The sequence below is a fragment of the Oncorhynchus kisutch genome, linkage group LG20 (genome assembly GCF_002021735.2).
Source record: "Oncorhynchus kisutch isolate 150728-3 linkage group LG20, Okis_V2, whole genome shotgun sequence".
NCBI lineage: Eukaryota > Metazoa > Chordata > Actinopteri > Salmoniformes > Salmonidae > Oncorhynchus > Oncorhynchus kisutch.
Genome location: NC_034193.2, coordinates 38,691,547 through 38,710,436, shown reverse-complemented (window position 1 = coordinate 38,710,436; position 18,890 = coordinate 38,691,547). Strand labels below are relative to the sequence as shown.

The following is an 18,890-nucleotide window of genomic DNA, read 5'->3' as shown; positions in this document are numbered from 1 at the left end:
TGTGAAAAATATATTTCATTTTATCGCATAGAATGGGTGAGTTCCTGCCCGACTAGATGCGCAGGCGTTGTATTCCATCAATCAATGGTTGCGCCGACTGTGCAGTCAGGCATCATTTTGCTATATCATATGATGCGGTTAACTGATATATTAAATACCTATCCAGGGCTTTGTAAGAGCTGGCTTTGGTCTGCAATGTAGTCGGGCAGCAACACAACCATTGTGTGTTTGGGTTATGATGAAGTATGACGCAATACAAAGCTAAGTAGCATGTCAAACACCTTTAACTTCTCAAGATGCCATTTATAAGCATAGGACTGGTGAGGTGCAGGATCCTTCATAACATTGAATGTTTGTTTTCTCCTTAGCAACCAACGTACATTGCCCAGGTCTTACGGGACCCAATCACGGATGACGCTTGCACAGGTAGTGGGGTGGAAGATCGGGGGTCCTCACAGGATGAGGAGATGATCAACACTGGAAATAGTCTCAATGAAGCCGATTTCCAGTCTGGTGAAGACAGCCTCATTGCCAACGAGGTCCACCAGTAACACTACCAGCTGAGAAGGGGAAAGAGAGAAAGATGGTGAGAGAGGGATTTTGGAGAGGATGAATGCCAGACACAAACAAATCACCAACTTCACTTTCTATTCTAAAACAATCTGCAGTCATTCCTCCCCCATGTTCACCCACTCTGTCACTTTTTTGGGGGTTGTACCTCTGCACATTGGCATTACCAGAAAATGCCACACACACACGGTGTAATTGTCTAATTTGGAGCTTGTCTGTACGGATTCTTCAAAGTCCCCTCTCAGTGTATTTTGAACACCTATCTGCGCGATATGAATCTGGGCGTTGACGCCCCTTGTTTTATTTATATATCTACTGGAGTCCTACACTTTTATGGAGCTTCTATGGAGCACAAGTCCAACACTGGTTTTCATCAAACCCAAAAAGATGTAGTCCCAGGAAAAAAAACATACAATAGCCTAGACTTTGTACATATCCCAAAATATACCAACCCATTTTTGTCTCTCTTATTGGGATGAGGGGGGTCCAAATCGTGCCTGGTTTGAGTTTATTTTCATCCATGGTTCCTTACTTGTGTGTCTAACTACTAAATCCCCATCAGGGTGGCTCAGGACTAGTGGAGAGGTCAGGAAAGTTAGGCTACAAGGTCTCCAATGAAATCCTGCTCCAAGCACAGGGGGTCATTAATTTTTATGGGTCTACAGACTCATACCCAAACTAAACTTGGTTCATTCTTGTCAACGTGCAAAGCACCCTGCATTAGGTCTTCTTTCTCATAGTTTATGAACAAAATGACTTGCTTGTTCCTTTTTTCATTGATGTCTTCTGTTTGTCATAAGATATTCACTCTGCCACTGAAAATCCTAGTCAGTGGTTGGAGACACCATCTTAACATGACGTATAAAAAGATGATGCAGTCGCTCAAGTTTTTTTTTATTTTAAATATAATGTTTACTTTGTGTCTCACGTCACTGAATGGGCAGTGTTGGAGGATATCAGGGCCATGACATCGGCCCTCTATCGTGTCAGACATTCCAAAGACGGCTTTGAGCATGGCATGCCAACCTGCCAGGCTCCGCTCAGTTGGATTGTGGTATTTCTGGTGTGATTTGTTGTCATGACATTTGTCTACAGTGATGCCTTGTCAGTCACCTGCTCCCCTCCATCCTGTCCTTCTCAGTTTCCAAAGGGTCAGTCATGGATAGCTTGGTGACTCTTGCAGCCACTGACATTGTACAGTTTTTTTAAATTTTGCCTTTTTGTTTTTTATTTTACCTCTACTACCTTAAACATATGAACATCTACACCAGAAATAGGAAGCAAATGTTCCTGTCAGCGCATAGTTCAGTTGTCAACTTCTACTGTGAGTTCTGTTCACCTTGATCTTGAACATTTGCACAATCTTTCAATAGTTTAGCTTGAGTTGTAGATCCATGGAAAAGCAGTGCTTTTGCACTTGATGATCTACCTTTTAAGCCTGGAGTTTTCAGCAGGCCTGTGAGAAGGTATCTATATGGGTCCTGTCTGTGTTTAAGTGTGCACTAACAGTAGATCAAAACATGACAACGCCAAACAAAGTTGCTAAGGATTTAAACACTAACAGACCCCCCCCCCCCCCTCCCTATATTCTTTATTATTCCTGATTCTTGCAATGTTTATATTTACTTACAGTTGAAATTTGGAGAGGGGTCAACTACAGATTTAATCTATAAGTAGGAAAAAAATTGTTTTACAGTGACTTTCATGCGCGTGAGCATTAAAGTATTTGCTTATTTTTTGTAGTTATGCCTTGTCTTTCGTCCCACAGGGAACACAAAACAAACAAAAAAGGTTTAAATTGTGAGTACCCACTTTGTGTTTGTTGACTATGGACTGGTGCCTGTTCTTTTGAGTCAAGAAGTGTTCAAAGAGAAACTAGACCGGGGGGGCACTGGGAGACATGAAGAAACTGGTCTTGCCTCAAGTTGTACCACTCTACCCTTAAAATCCTACAATCAGAAGTACGCTGAGGTGAGCTAATGCATCTCTGGAGGAGCCAAGTCCCAATGAATTAGCTGTTTTTCTATGCTTCCTCTCAGAGGGAATAGTAATGAAGTATAGATGAACAAAATGTAGCCTTAGTAAAGTATTTTGCTCCTCAGGAGTCATACTTATGTAAGATCATTTTTCAGATACACAGCACCAATGAATAGCGATGCTTCCATTTATTTTTGTCACATCAGTTTGGGTGCAGTGTGTTTTCATGCACTTAGATGCAAAGTATCATTAAGTTGTCTCTGATTGAAGTGCAATCAGTCAGATGCCTGGTTGAGAACAACATGACATCATGGGCTGGCCCTTTTGGCTTAGATGTCGGCCATCTTTGTTTTGCACTTTCTGGAACAGAACTGTGGTATTAAGGCCAGAGTCTATTTTGGCCCTCAGCCTCTTTTGTCAGCCTGCATAGCAACTACCCCATTTGGTGTTCAGTTGTACTCTGGGAAATTGTGATGACATTTCAAAGGCAGTGTGCACTTCCTTTTCTAAATGAACATTAAGCACAAAACACATGAAAATACAATCAAATACTTCCATAAAAGGCATTAGGTAGAAATAAATTAATGCACAACTATTTATATAATTTCATATATGTCTTAAATTACCACAATTTCATGAATTTGATTTATATAATCCAAAACAGAAAAAAAGTGGATAACAGAACAAAAGTGGAAATAAATGTCACTTTCCAAGAGTAATAAATCACTGGGTAAGTATAATCAATATACAGTAGTGATGGCTCATTCGCCCTAGTAGCTCCCTAATACTGTAAGTGGAGAGTTCTAAGTATTGCTTTATAAACCTAGCCTTTCAGATATGCGAACACCATAGGGATAGGGCCAAATGGAAGAGACTAGGGACCAAAAATTGACCGAGTGTGGCTGCACTGACTAGTCCAACCGATGAGGTGCAGTGATCGTGAAGGTCTGCTAGAGGTCACTGTATAGCTGTGTTTTTTGTATTACTATAATTTAGTCATTAGTTTTTGTATTTCATCTCTGTGCAAAATGATTTGTAAGAAAAAAAGGATGTTTTACCGATTTGCATCAGGAACATAGAAGTGCGACAATCAGTAAAGAAATAGAACTCGAGCAGTGACTTAATGAAATGTTTAAGTCTCAGGTGTACTTTATAAATTTTTTATGTTTACATCTGTTCGTTTTTTTACATTGTATTAGTTGTTTTCAACTTTGAGCATTTCGATCTGTTGACGAAGCTAATCTATGAAAGCTACGGCTATTGGTAACATTCCATCAGAGGAAAAATGAAAACATGTACCATGGTTGTCTTGTTATTAGCAGCACATGTTCCTCTTTAGACACACTGAAATTACCATTGTATTGTGGTTTGTCCCTGTTTGAAAACCATAGCTACATGCTGGATATATTGTCGCTTTTCTGTGTCTACTCTGGTCTGTACCTTCTGTTTCCCTTTAAGTGAGAGTGCACTAACACTCTGTTCATGATTGTATGCACTCTAACACAAGACTAACAACTATCCAGTGAAAGTACATTTTCCTGACACAATAAGACATATTTTAAGAGACTTGCTTGCTAATAGACAGTCTATTTCTCAATGAAAATTAAGTTATTTTACAGCAAAACTATTCTATAGTGACAAAAGAAGGCTTTGAGATTCAGGTAAATCGCAAAAGGAACTGTGTTCAGTGACACAGCCTATTCCAGATGTGATACCGATGTATGTATTATATTGATAGCTGTGACAATGCTGTTACATTCATTGGTGATTTTTTTATTTATCATGATCTGAGTTTTTATTTAATTTTATATTTGTTGCTTAGGATTTAAGTTGTGAAAAGAAGAATGTGATCTAAAAAATAAACATGTCAAATGCTCAGATAGAAGGATTGGGAATGGTTTGCTAAAAGTTTGTTTAGATTTCAATATATATTTTTGTAAATAGCCATCAAAATTCACTAAGTTATGGTAGTGTTATAAAGTACATCTACAGTTTCTATAAAGCATGAATATGGGTAGGGCTACATAAATACAGCAAATGGTCACACGTTTGTTGGTTTTTCAGTCTCTGCTAACATTCATGCTGGTTCCCTTCACTAAGACAACTAAGGAAAGTTTCATTCGATGCTGTAGATTTGTCAGGTTGTGTATACTATGTATTTGGACTTTTGTCCAAAGGTCTGTATGGTGAGGCATTTGTCATTATCTGTTCCTTGAGCAATAAAATCGGCATTCATGTTGAGGAGCGATCCCTGTGGTAGCAGAGATTTCATCTCTTTTGACATAATGCTATTCCAGTTACAGTGGTTTTGTAGGAGATTGGTTTTCCAAACCCTTACATATGTTTTTGTGATAGAACAGTAGGGGAGAGCGTGAGAGAGCTGGGAGGGCACCTACGGTAAAGTGGCCGAGACGTTTGTTTGGCATGTTTTTTCTACATGCACACAGAAATCAGAACCAGGGACAGCAACGTTATATTAATCTTATTTTGATTGGAATAAATCATTTTTGGAATCTTTTAGTTGTCACTGTTTTTGACTAAGCGTAAGTGATTTGATGATGTTTAAATGGTGCTGGAATAGTGGAGGCAGCTCCTGTTTTCTATGGAATTGCGGTAACTCTACGTGGTTCTAAATCACTAGCTGTTTAGTGGTCTGAAAATGTTGGAAAAATTAACAACTGTTTGTTACATGCAACATGCTTTGTGGACATCACTGGACAGAGGTTGCTCTCCAGTTTTGTGATGAAACAAAGGTGTTGTTGAATTTATTCGGCCTTTAGGCCTACATATCACGGGTGCAAGTTATATGAACTAACAGGTTATAGAGAACCCAATTATCACAACACACAGGTTGTAAAATGGCTTTTTTTAATGGCTTCCCCTGTGATTTTACCCATCCACCACTACTGCAGACAGTCCTGAGCTAACCTACACACAGCTGGCTGTGATTATATCTGGTTCAAATTCCGTATCAGCAAACTAAAATCATTGACTTAGTTGGACGTGATCCAACACTTGTTTATGAATGCCAATGGGAACGTTCTGATAACCAACAAATGAAATGTAGTTGCTTTGGTTATTTCTTAAATGTCTAAGCCATTTTATCACATCTTTGATCAAATATTTAATTTGGCCTTCACTACTATAGCCTGTAGAAAAGCATTGAAAAACACATTTAAAAAAGACATCATAAGGAATAAAGTTTTAAGGTGTCCTATATCTAGGAGATACAAGAAAGCCCAGGAAATATATACAGTACCAGCCAAAAGTTTGGACACACCTACGCATTCAAGGTTTTTTCTTTATTTTTACCATTTTCAGAATGCTGAGGTAGCCATGCTGATTAAGTGTGCCTTGAATTCTAAATAAATCACTGATGGTGTCACCAGCCACCACACCTTTTTTATTTATTTTTTATTTCACCTTTTTTTTATTTAACCAGGTAGGCTAGTTGAGAAGTTCTCATTTGCAACTGCGACCTAGCCAAGATAAAGCATAGCAATTCGACACATACAACAACAGAGTTACATATGGAATAAACAAAACATAGTAATACAGTAGAACAAAAGAAAACAAAAAATCTATATACAGTTAGTGCAAATTAGGTAAGATAAGGGAGGTAAGGCAAAAAATAGGCCATGGTGGCGAAGTAATTATAGCAATTAAACACTGGAATGGTAGATGTGCAGAAGATGAATGTGCAAGTAGAGATACTGGGGTGCAAAGGAGCAAGATAAATAAATAAATACAGTATGGGGATGAGGTAGGTAGATAGATGGGCTGTTTACAGATGGACTATGTACAGGTGCAGTGATCTGTGAGCTGCTCTGACAGCTGGTGCTTAAAGCTAGTGAGGGAGATATGAGTCTCCAGATCCAGTGATTTTTGCAGTTCGTTCCAGTTATTGGCAGCAAAGAACTGGAAGGAAAGGTGACCAAAGGAGGAATTGGCTTTGGGGGATGACCACTGAGATATACCTGCTGGAGCATGTGCTACGAGTGGGTGCTGCTATGGTGACCAGTGAGCTGAGATAAGGCGGGGCTTTACCTAGCAGAGACTTGTAGATAACCTGTAGCCAGTGGGTTTGGCGACGAGTATGAAGCGAGGGCCAACCAACGAGAGCGTACAGGTCGCAGTGGTGGGTAGTGTATGGGGCTTTGGTGACAGAATTGATGGCACTGTGATAGACTACATCCAATTTGTTGAGTAGAGTGTTAGAGGCTATTTTATAGACCTCCATAGTTCAGTGGGAACCACAAATGCGAAGATCATCCGTTCACCTAGTCTGCATTTCACAAAGACACAGTGGTTGGAACAAAAAATCTCACATTTTGTGTTTCTTGGCCCAAGCAAGTCTCTTCTTCTCATTGGTGTCCTTTAGTAGTGGTTTCTTTGCAGCAATTTGACCATGAAGGCCTGATTCACAAAGTATCCTCTGAATAGTTGATGTTGAGATGTCTGTTTCTTGAACTCTTTGGCTGGTAACTCTAATGAACGTATCCTCTGCAGCAGAGGTAACTCTGGGTCTTCCTTTCCTGTGGGGATCCACATGAGAGACAGTTTCATGATGGTTTTTGAAACTGCACTTGAAGATACTTTCAAATTTCTTGACATTTTCCATATTGACTGACCTTCATGTCTTAAAGTAATGATGGACTGTCATTTCAATTTGCTTTTTTGAGCTGTTCTTGCCATAATATGGACTGGTCTTTTACCAGATAGCTCTATCTTCTGTATACCACCCCTACCTTGTCACAACAACTGATTGGCTCAAACGCATTAATAAATAAATCAATTCCACAAATGTACTTTTAACAAGGCACACATGTTAATTGACATGCATTCTTGGTGACTACCTCATGATGCTGGTTGAGAGAATGCCAAGAGTGTGCAAAGCTGTTGTCAAGGCAAAGGGTGGCTACTTTGAGGAATCTCAAATATGAAATATATTTTGATTTGTTTAACATTTTTTGGTTACTACATAATTCCATGTGTTATTTCATAGTTTGATGTCTTCACTATTATTCTACAATGTAGAAAATAGTAAAAATAAAATAAAAACATTGAATGAGTAGGTGTGTCCAAACCTTTGACTTGTACTGTATATATATATTTTTTACACATATTTAATCTCTTATTTTTTGGGGGCAAAAACAACCTCCATACTTCCATAAGTTTGTATGGGTTATGAGTCCCGTGACACTTGTGGGAGTCATAGAGCAAAACGGAGAACACCATTGTGAGTCTCATCTTTCCTTAGAGTGGAATGCTACAGATGTTTTTTTTGTTGAGAAGAGACATTTTCAGGATGTTTCCTGGTCTGATAAACAGCGCTGTTGCTCTGCAACTTTCCACCGCAGATGCAGAAGGGCGACATAGGCAGATGCTGTGTATTGAGACTCAGATGCAGAAGGGCGACATAGGCGGATGCTGTGTATTGAGACTCAGCCCACGACAACAACAAAAAAACGGATATCTAAACTGACGGATTTTGATGGGTATTTTTTTCTTATATTACTTCGATTGACACACTGGTGCGTCAATAGGATCTAAGGGGATTTATATTGCACAGTGTAAAACGCCTACCTTTTATTTGTTGCAGATTGTGGCAAGTGTTCAAATCCCACCATTTGTTTTCTTTGAAATGTAGAATTAATGATGTGTTTGTATGTTGAGAATTGAAGTGCAGCCAACAGCTTGAAAATGTAGATTAAGAATGAATTTTATAAATACCTACGTCTTCCTTCAGCCTTGCAGACAAACACACTGCTTTTGCCTCATAGGCTGTTACATGGGCTTGTAGGCCAACAGCATTTTATCAGAATTGTTATATTCATCTACCTGGTCTCATATATGTTATTTGACCTTTTGAACCTTGCCTCGACACGGGCTTCAAAATGATGCCCATTATATCTCCCATTTCTGGGTTTACCCCCTTAGTTGATCACACCACCAATTACGGTTAACAGTAAACTACAGCTATTTGACATGACCACGAGCATCTTCAACTTTTTTTTACAATGTACAAATAAACGTACATGTTGTATAGTCCTCCTACATCTTTATTGCAGTGTGTGAAACAGGCAAAAACTTGGGATTTTGTCATATATGCAAAAACGTGCCTTTTGAATTTTGTCTTAACGTTAGTAAGCTAGTAGCCTAGCCAAAGATGCGTCATCCAGTATTGGCACCTAGTGGAACAAAAGTAAACCTTGAATTTGGAGATATAAAATATCCCTCTGGAGGCCAAGTTGATCTATTATAAGAAATACCATTGGTTGGTGGATATAAAGTCTACGATCTTTTTAGGTTAGCATAGGGAAGATGAAATTCATGTCAGAGGCCCGGGCAAGAAGATAGTGGATGGAGAGGAAGAAAGAAGAGCACGAGGTTCAAACCCAAACCGTCATCTGCGAAATACAAACTGTGTACTTTCTCCTTTGAGTCAAATACAGGACAGTAATTACACTCCTGAAAACCCTGAGCAGTCGACAGATGGTGAACTCTCAGAAATGCAACCTGACCAGTGAAGAGGAAGAACCTGCTCAGGTGAGGTGAAGGCTTTCGAGCCTCACCCCAGTGATAAGGAAAATACCAGAGATGTCCTCTGGCCTAGTAGGAGTATGATTCATGGAGATAGTGGATCCATGCCTTTTGGCAGATCCAGTTATGGTTTCAGGCTGGGTGAAAAAGGCTTTGGCCTCTGTCAATTCGGTCCAAGTATCATCCAGAAGTGGACTTGCTGATTTATTTTTAGATTTTTTTGAGTGTCTGCTGCCCAAAGTGAGAGGACGCTACGTTTTCTTCTTGACAAAAGCTGTGTCCCACTTTGCTCTCCGGAGCAGAGTGCCGCTGAAAGGAGTGATAACTGGGGTGGTGTTGAGGTGGATCGACTGACGTTGAGGATCTGCATCTGTGATGCACGCAGAAAATTTCACATGCTGAGGCAGTGAGGAAAGTAGAGGATGGAGGGCAAAGGGTGAAGGAGCCTGAGAAGATCCCTGTGAGTAGTAGGCCAGTACAGAGTGACCTGAACAGTTTAGCGTTTATTGCTATGGTCATTAATTGTACCTCACTGTTGGGAAAAAAATAAATCCCAGTAGATTGTATTAGCAGCAGCAGAGAGGTATTTTAGTGCAGAAGAACTACAGGGGGTTTTGAGAGGAAGGGATTCTAGGGTCTGTTAGGGCCAAAGTAGTGGGAAGGGATGGTGGGATGTGTTGGGGATGGTGGTGTGTTTACTGTAAGAAAATTGCACCAGCATGTAACCCTATATACTCTATACAGTGTTTTTTGTGAACAAATGTGCAATACACTCTCCGAACTGTTGAAGGCAGCAATACGCAACAAAGTGTCTTGTCTGCCAGAAAACCACACAAAGAAGAGGAGGTTAGCATAGGGCTAATGATGGGGGCAGCTACAATGCAATGTTCTTATCACGTCAACGATAAACCACAGAGCAGCCAATATAGATCCTCCATTCATAGTCTTGAATTCCTGAAAAACATTCTGAATCAGATTTTTTTTTATCGATATGGTGAAAATCTAAATTATTTGAATAATTTAAACTTTGCAACAGATATGGTGCAGATCTAACAATGCCAGATCTTAATTTGATCACTATTTGGTCGTATAATTCTCCCCATGCATCAGGAAATTCAAATCAGCCTTGTTATTTAGATACATTCTCTCCATGCGGGGCAGTCGAGTGATTTGGACCAGTGCCAGCTATCAAAATTATCCTCGCTCAAATGCTAACGCACCAGACAGAATATTAACAAATGTCCTACTGCTACTGCAGGCCTATAGATCATATTTCTACAACATTCAAATGTACTAAAATATATCTGAAATGCATCCATACACATCAACAAGCGTAGTTTTATACATATATATTTATACTTCACACAGATATTGGTATCAACTACAACATACAAATGTCAAGTGTATCTGAAAAGCAGCTGAACAGTAGACTAGAACTAAAATATAGCCTACTGCCTATCAAAACGAATTGCACATATTGGCCTATAATATCTGATGTAAAGACGTGATGAAATTGAGAATAGTGAGGTACCCTACGTAATGGAGCACAATGGCTCATGAAAGAGAGCGACTGATTTTAAAACCCCAAAAACGCAGCCCATGATTGTTTTGATCTATAGTTTATCAAAAAAGAGGTAATCTTAAGGTTTCTAGTGAACCTAAGGTTACGAAACAACTGTCAAAATGTAGTTAAATTGTGGCCTGGGGTGGTCCAGCAGTTAGGGCCGTTGCCTTCAGTGCTCACAGATTGGCCACTGTGTTGGTGTGTGTTCGATTCCGGCCCACCCCCCTCTGGCAAATAACTCAACTTGACTTGATTTAGTTACGCATTTCAAATATGGATAGTCCAGGGATATTTTTCCCCCGATCTTGATGATAAATGCCTATACCAGACACTTTTATTTAAAAAAAATATTGTATTTAATCAATAACATAAATAGGAAACAAAATAAGACTGCTACACCAATATTTGTTTCTATTCATACATAGTGTCTGGTAAATTGCCACAGTATACTTGCCATGGTAAACAAGGATCATTACACAGGTGCACATTGTGCTGGGGACAATAAAATTACACTCTAACATCTCAAATTTTGTCTCACAACACAATGCCAGAAGTCTCACGTTTTGAAGGAGCATACAATTGGCATACTGACTGCAGGAATGTCCAACAAAGCTGTTGCCAGAGAATTTAATGTTATTTTTCTACCATAAGCCACTTCCAACATCGTTTAAGATAATTTGGCAGCACGTCCAATCGGCCTCACAACCGCTGACCACGTATAACCATGCCAGCCCAGGACCTCCACATCCGGCTTCTTCACCTGCGGGATCGTCTGAGGAGGGGGTGCTACTGAGGAGTGTTTCTGTCTGTAATAAATCCCTTTTGTGGGGAAAAACTCATCCTGATTGTCTGGGCCTGGCTCCCAAGTGGGTGGGCCTATGCCCTCCCAGGTCCACCCATGTCTGTGCCCCTGCCTATGCCCTCCCAGGACCACTCATGTTAAATCCATAGATTAGGGCCAAATGTATTTATTTCAAGTGACTGATTTCCTTTTATGAACTGTAACTTAGTCAAATCTTTGAAAATGTTGCATGTTGCGTTTATTTTTGTTCAGTATAGTTATGGTCTGCTAAGCTGTTATGCACAGGCCTACTGTACCTTCAGTTTGATGCCGGCATTTGAAGACATCCTTGTTGTGGCTTGAAAGCCTGTATTGTGTGGCTTTAATATTTAATTTCTTAAAGCTGTCACGATGTTTATGCATTTCAGCCTATCCAAAGATTATTTTGTTTAGCTGAGACACTTTGATGTGTAAATGATCAGGCTAATCATTTTACTTCTTGAAAAAATTTAAATAAATGCAAATAACTTGTGGGGCTAATATAGGCTATCTAACATTTTTTTTAACTAACACACCCATCCCAAACATTCCCCTGGCGGCCCCACCCTACTATCCCCAACCTCAGACAACCCATAATATACCATTCAAATTAACACCGCACTAGAATACAAATGATACACAGAAAAGTCATTTGCCAATACAACACCATCAAGAAAGCATTTATCACACACCCACATCATCTCCAGCAATTCAGAGGTTTCTGAGGCAGCTACTTCCCACGTTTCCAAAGTGTTAAGTCTGGCTTCATTCATACGGGCAGTGAATAACTCCTACATAACTACACCCTGACAGTATGCCAGCCAATTCCTCATATGAAGGTCACATGGTGGCACCCAGCGAGGACAACGTGTTTTGGGCAGCAGTCAACCCAACCAGCCAAACCTTTTGCTGTTTCCCATTCAGCTACATACCTGTATCATCGTTAAGCAAAAGCGGAATTGGTTCAAGGGGTACAGTTTTCTCTGGACCAATCCCATATATGTTTGTCCCAACTCTGGCATGTGTGTTTTGGGATCAGCAGCTGTAACTGCTGGACCACACAGGCACCGAGGCCACCAACAATTTATTCTGCTTATTGCTTGACTTGAACCAAAATTAAACAATTGCTTTTAAAAAATGATTTTCCCTAAGGAAAAATACACCTAACCCCTACAAAAATGTCAATTTATTATAATAAACATAATTCACACGAGACTCTCTGTGGCTTGCACATAGCCTACATAGGCTACCTGAACTGGCGCCCAGTGGACTTGCAGTCTAATGTACAATGTAGGTATGGTACTCTATTGTATACAAACACTGCTTCCAGCTGCCCCCTGGCGGCATTTCTAAATATTTCTTCAGTTATTAAAATCATCCTGCTTCAGGATTATTTTCCTCCAATGACAACCCGGGTCGAATTAAGATTCAAAATGTCCAAATTGTCAGAAATGTGATGCCCAATTCTATATCAACTCCTAGGCAATGGTGCATTGGAAAAAGCGGTGGAGGTTGCATTTCACATACACCAACAACTCTTTCAAATCTTCCAAAGTGTCAGGTACAGTGAGCAGGGTTTGATTTAGGATTGTAGTTAGGATGTGCAGATTCCACATCATGGACACATCCATCCTACTAGTGTTCACTGCTGTCTTGAGCAATGTTGCCAAGTGTTCAGCATACAACTCAGTGTGCAAAACTATGTTAGTAAAAACTTAAACTACTTGGCAAATTCGCCACTGGCGCCCTGTGCTCTTCACAGATGAAAGCAGGTTCACACTGAGCACACTGAGCAGAGTCTGGCGACGCCGTGGAGAACGTTCTGCCGCCTGCAACATCCTCCAGCATGACCGGTTTGGGGGTGGGTCAGTCATGGTGTGGGGTGGCATTTCTTTGGGGGGCCCCACAGCCCTCCATGTGCTCGCCAGAGGTAGCCTGACTGCCATTAGGTACCGAGATGAGATCCTCAGACCCCTTGTGAGACCATATGCTGGTGCGGTTGGCCCTGGGTTCCTCCTAATGCAAGACAATGCTAGACCTCATGTGGCTGGAGTGTGTCAGCAGTTCCTGCAAGAGGAAGACATTGATGCTATGGATTGGCCCGCGCATTCCCCAGACCTGAATCCAATTGAGCACATCTGGGACATCATGTCTCGCTCCATCCACCAACGCCACGTTGCATCACAGACTGTCCAGGAGTTGGCGGATGCTTTAGTCCAGGTCTGGGAGGAGATCCCTCAGGAGACCATCCGCCACCTCATCAGGAGCATGCCCAGGCGTTGTAGGGAGGTCATACAGGCACGTGGAGGCCACACACTCTACTGAGCCTCATTTTGACTTGTTTTAAGGACATTACATCAAAGTTGGATCAGCCTGTAGTGTGGTTTTTCACTTTAATTTTGAGTGTGACTCCAAATCCAGACCTCCATGGGTTGATAAATTTGATTTCCATTGATAATTTTTGTGTGATTTTTGTTGTCAGCACATTCAACTATGTAAAGAAAAAAGTATTTAATAAGAATATTTCATTCATTCAGATCTAGGATGTGTTATTTTAGTGTTCCCTTTATTTTTTTGAGCAGTGTATTTTTGTTTCATCAGACAAGAGGACATTTCTCCAAAAAGTACGATCTTTGTCCCCATGTGCAGTTGCAAACCGTAGTTTGGCTTTTTTATGGCGGTTTTGGAGCAGTGGCTTCTTCCTTGCTGAGTGGCCTTTCAGGTTATGTCGATATAGGACTCGTTTTACTGTGGATGTAGATACTTTTGTACCTGTTTCCTCCAGCATCTTCACAAGGTCCTTTGCTGTTGTTCTGGGATTGATTTGCACTTTTCGCACCAAAGTACGTTCATCTCTAGGAGACAGAACGCGTCTCCTTCCTGAGCGGTATGACGGCTGTGTGGTCCATTGGTGTTTATACTTGCGTGCTATTGTTTGTACAGATGAACGTGGTACCTTCAGGCTTTTGGAAATTGCTCACAAGGATGAACCAGACTTGTGGAGGTCTACAATTGTTTTTCTGAGGTCTTGGCTGATTTCTTTTGATTTTCGCATGATGTCAAGCAAAGAGACACTGAGTTTGAAGGTAGGCCTCGAATTACATCCACAGATACGCCTCCAATTGACTCAAATTATGTCAATTAGCCTATCAAAAGCTTCTAAAGCCATGACATCATTTTCTGGAATTTTCCCAGCTGTTTAAAGGCACAGTCAACTTAGTGTATGTAAACTTCTGACCCACTGGAATTGTGATACAGTGAATTATAAGTGAAATAATCTGTCTATAAACAATTGTTGGAAAACTTACTTGTGTCATGCACAAAGTAGATGTCTCAACCGACTTGCGAAAACTATAACAAGAAATGAACAAGTTAATTAATCTGTTTACAAGAAATTTGTGGAGTGGTTGAAAAACGAGTTTTAATGACTCCAACCTAAGTGTATGTAAACTTCCGACTTCAACTGTAGATTATCTTTGCTACCACCGATTGTTTTTGGGAAAGATAGAGCTATGGACAACGGCAAAAGTGTTCTTTCTACAGATCTCAAAAACATTGCAGCCCTGAATTTAGCAGGTGCTATCGACAAAGCTAAGTGGGCAAAAGCTTAAGTAAAAAAGTGACAACTTTCTGGAGGAAAATGGCATTCTGATTGTGTGAATGATGCTGAATGGGTACAAACAAAGACAGCTCCGTGAAAATCTGAGACAAAAACCTTTCGAGCCTCTCTTATGTAGGTTTACAGGTTTATCAACTTTCAAAGCAGCATAACATTCCCTTGTTTCCTCCATCTACAGTGTATATGATACACAATTTTGAAGCTCTGATTCTGTACTTATAAAGAAGAAGAAAAAGAATACCTAATTGCAATGTTTTACTTAATCTCACGTGAAGGTGTTGGGTCACATATAAACTGTTCTCCAAACCAAGGCTTCTAAGGGCATTATCAGACCTGTAATAAGACAACACATCTGTTAATATGCAAAGTTTGAATACGAATCAGTTCAAATTGACCAATTTCTATCACTCTATTTACAAGTGCTTTGTTGACGACTTACCCACATACACACTAAGGCTTCTCCCAACCCAGTCGCTGAGGAGGTTGAAGAGCAGGAAACAACACACCGAGATGAAGTACAGCTCGAGAGGAGAGTGCAATGTATAATAAGACAACACATCTGTTAATTTGTGTTTCATTGATTGTGAATTATTGAACATGATAATTTTGTAAAGGCTTGCAAGATGACAAGTCACATACTCTAATATGGACTCATAAACCATGCTCTTATCATAGATATTCATACACATATACATGTACCACACACACACACACACACACCAGGTGCCTCCATCAGCGATGGTAGATTTGACATCCTCATTCACTGCCGGGAAGGTGCCGATGGTGGAGGCAAAACACACAGAGAGAGCCAGGACCCAGATCTACAGTAAATGTAAAGTAAATCAAGAAGAAAGCACATTAGACCAGCTGAGCCCACCACAGATGCCTTTTCTCCTGCAGACATACCCTTGTCAAGCACTATTGTACTCGCATTCCTCGGTTAATTCAACCCAGAAGAAAGATAGAGAGCAGTATGTGGGTAAGCTGTAGAACAAGATTCCCCAACTCGCAGCCCGGTGGTTTTATTTGGCCCCCCCAAAACATATATAAATGAATTAGAATTTTGTGTGGAATTGTCTTTTTTAGACATAAAAAAAACTGAAAAAGAACTCCAGGAAATCAGCTCCAAGTGATTTTAAAATAAGAAATCTGTTCCCAAGTATTCCCGTGCATAATAAAGAGACACAACTGTACAAATGTCAGCAGGGTTTGAAATTATTACACTTTAGTCTAACGTATCTGTTTGGGCTTCTTGCAGTCAATTTGCAGTCTACTAATTATTTATAAGTATGTTCCAACCCCCGACTATCTGCTCAAGAAATAAACAATGTGTCGCGGCTGAATCCAGTTGATGATCCCTCCTGTAGAATATCAACAGTGTGACTGAAGGTGATCTTTGGTTTAGGGATCTACTTTCGTAGTTTAAAAAAAAATTGTATTTAAAAAGTTTTTATTGCTACGGCATGTTAATCCATTTTAAGGACTTACATAAAGTGTCTTGGTTTTCATGATTTTCCAATTCATAAAGTGAATTGAAATTCATGAAATCCATTAAAAAAACTCCAAAACTCATATGCTATGAAAGTGACTGGTCATTCGACATGCTAAAGACAGCTGAATAAACCGTAATTTTTTTAATAATTGGGCCGTTCCACAAAATGAGTCCCCTTTGATTTTGTAGTAGAAATTGTGCACCAATATTGAATTTTAAAACCTTGTTATATGCAATGAAGTTCCTTTTAATATATACAGTGCCTTCGGGTAAATATTCAGACGCCTGGAATTTTTCCACATTTTGTTACGTTACAGCCTTATTCTGAAATGGATTAAAGAAAATAAAAAATATTCAGCAATGTACCGAAAATACTCCATAATGACAAAAAGAAAACAGGTTTTTAGAAATGTTTGCAAATGTATTACATATAAAAAATACAGAAATACCTTATTTAGCTAATTATTCAGACCTTTTGCTATGGAACTTGAAATTGAGATCAGGTACATCTTGTTTCCATTGATCATCCTTGAGATGTTTGTACAACTTGATTGGAGTCCACCTGTAGTAAATTCGATTGACTAGACATGATTTGGAAAGGCACACACCTGTCTATATAAGGTCCCACAGTTGACAGTGCATGCCAGAGCAAAAAACAAGCCATGAGGTTGAAGGAATTGTCTGTACAGCTCCAAGACAGGATTGTGTCGAGGCACAGATCTGGGAAAGAGTGCCAAAATAATTCTACAGCATTGAAGGTCCCCAAGAAAACAGTAGCCTCCATCATTCTTAAACAGAAGACATTTCGAACCACCAAGACTCTTCCTAGAGCTGGCTGCCTGGCCAAACTGAGCAATCGGGGGAGAAGGGCCTTGGTCAAGAACCCGATGGTCACTCTGAAAGAGCTCCAGAGTTCCTCTGTGGAGATGGGAGAACATTCCAGAAGGAGAACCATTTCTGCAGCACTCCACCAATCGGGTCTTTATGATAGAGTGGCCAGAGGAATCCAGTCCTCAGTAAAAGGCACATGACCTCCCACTTGGAGTTTGCAAAAAGGCTTGAACTCTTTGGCCTGAATGCCAAGTGTCACGTCTGGAGGAAACCTGGCACCATCCCTACTGTGAAGCATGGTTGTGGCAGCATCATGCTGTGGGGATGTTTTCAGCGGCAGGGACTGGGAGACTTGTCAGGATCGAGGGAAAGATGAAGAGCGGAAAATACAGAGAGATCCTTAATGAATCCCTGCTCCAGAGTAGTCAGGACCTCAGACTGGGGCAAAGGTTCACCTTCCAACAGGACATTGACCCTAAGCACACAGCCAAGACAATGCAGTAGTGGCTTCGGGACAAGTCTCTGAATGTCCTTGAGTGGACCTGCCAGAGTCCGGACTTGAACCCAATCGAACATCTCTGGAGAGACCTGAAAATAGCTGTACAGTGACATGCCCCATCCAACCTGACAGAGCTTGAGAGGATCTCTAGAGAAGAATGGGAGGAACTCTCCAAATACAGATGTGCCAAGCTTGTAGTGTCATACCAAAGAAGGCTCAAGGTTGTAATCGCTACCAAAGGTGCTTCAACAAAGTACTGAGTAAAGGGTCTAAAAACTTATGTAAATGTGATAACTACATTTTTTTTTATACATTTGCAAAATGTCTAAAAACCTGGTTTTGTTTTGTCATTATGGGGTATTGTGTGTAGATTGATGAGGGACAAAAAAATATTTAATCCGTTTTAGAATAAGGCTGTAACGTAACAAAATGTAGAAAAAGTCAAGGGGTCTGAATACTTTCCGAATGCACTGTAGACCACATGGAGAAGTCAATAAATCAGATTCTTTATGTGAAGAGAGACTTGCTGAAGTGCCAAAATTTGGAGTTTTTAAATATTGCTCTGTGCACCCTCTGTTACTTCGAGGAAGATTTTAACCTACTTAAGCACCAAGATCTTTCCAAGTTTTCACCATGATTGTAAAGTGCTAGTTATTTTGTTGCTTCAACAAAGTCATTTCTGAAGATCATTTTTTTCATGTGATTCCTTTTAAGTTAAAAAAAACAACAACCTCTCTCTCATTTTAAGGTCAACCCAGTTAGGTAAACTGAACTCTCGTTGGAATATTGTGAAACTTAAGCTTCTTTTTTTTTAAATCAAAAGAAACATTGAACATATTATAGTGAAGTCTCCTAAAATATTTATGAAATTGATTGTGAAACCCAAGTCACTTATAGATGATTTGAACATGCTGTGGCAAAGAAATGCTAATATCGGTCCCATAAATTGAATGGGATTTGTGCCACAAACACTAA

General features: G+C 40.1%; 1 protein-coding gene across 6 annotated transcripts in view; it reads left to right on the top strand.

The window, feature by feature from the left end:
• Positions 1-5,064, top strand: part of LOC109865862 (CSC1-like protein 2) — a 96,471-nt gene extending 91,407 nt beyond the window's left edge. For 5 of the 6 annotated variants that reach the window (XM_031799661.1, XM_020454341.2, XM_031799662.1 and 2 more), the window contains one exon: positions 369-5,064. In XM_031799661.1, coding sequence (XP_031655521.1) covers positions 369-551 — 183 coding nt within the window. In that variant the 3' untranslated portion in view covers positions 552-5,064. The remainder of the gene's footprint in view (positions 1-368) is intronic. The other variant, XM_031799663.1, reaches the window with a different exon arrangement.
• The last annotated feature ends 13,826 nt before the right edge of the window (positions 5,065-18,890 follow it).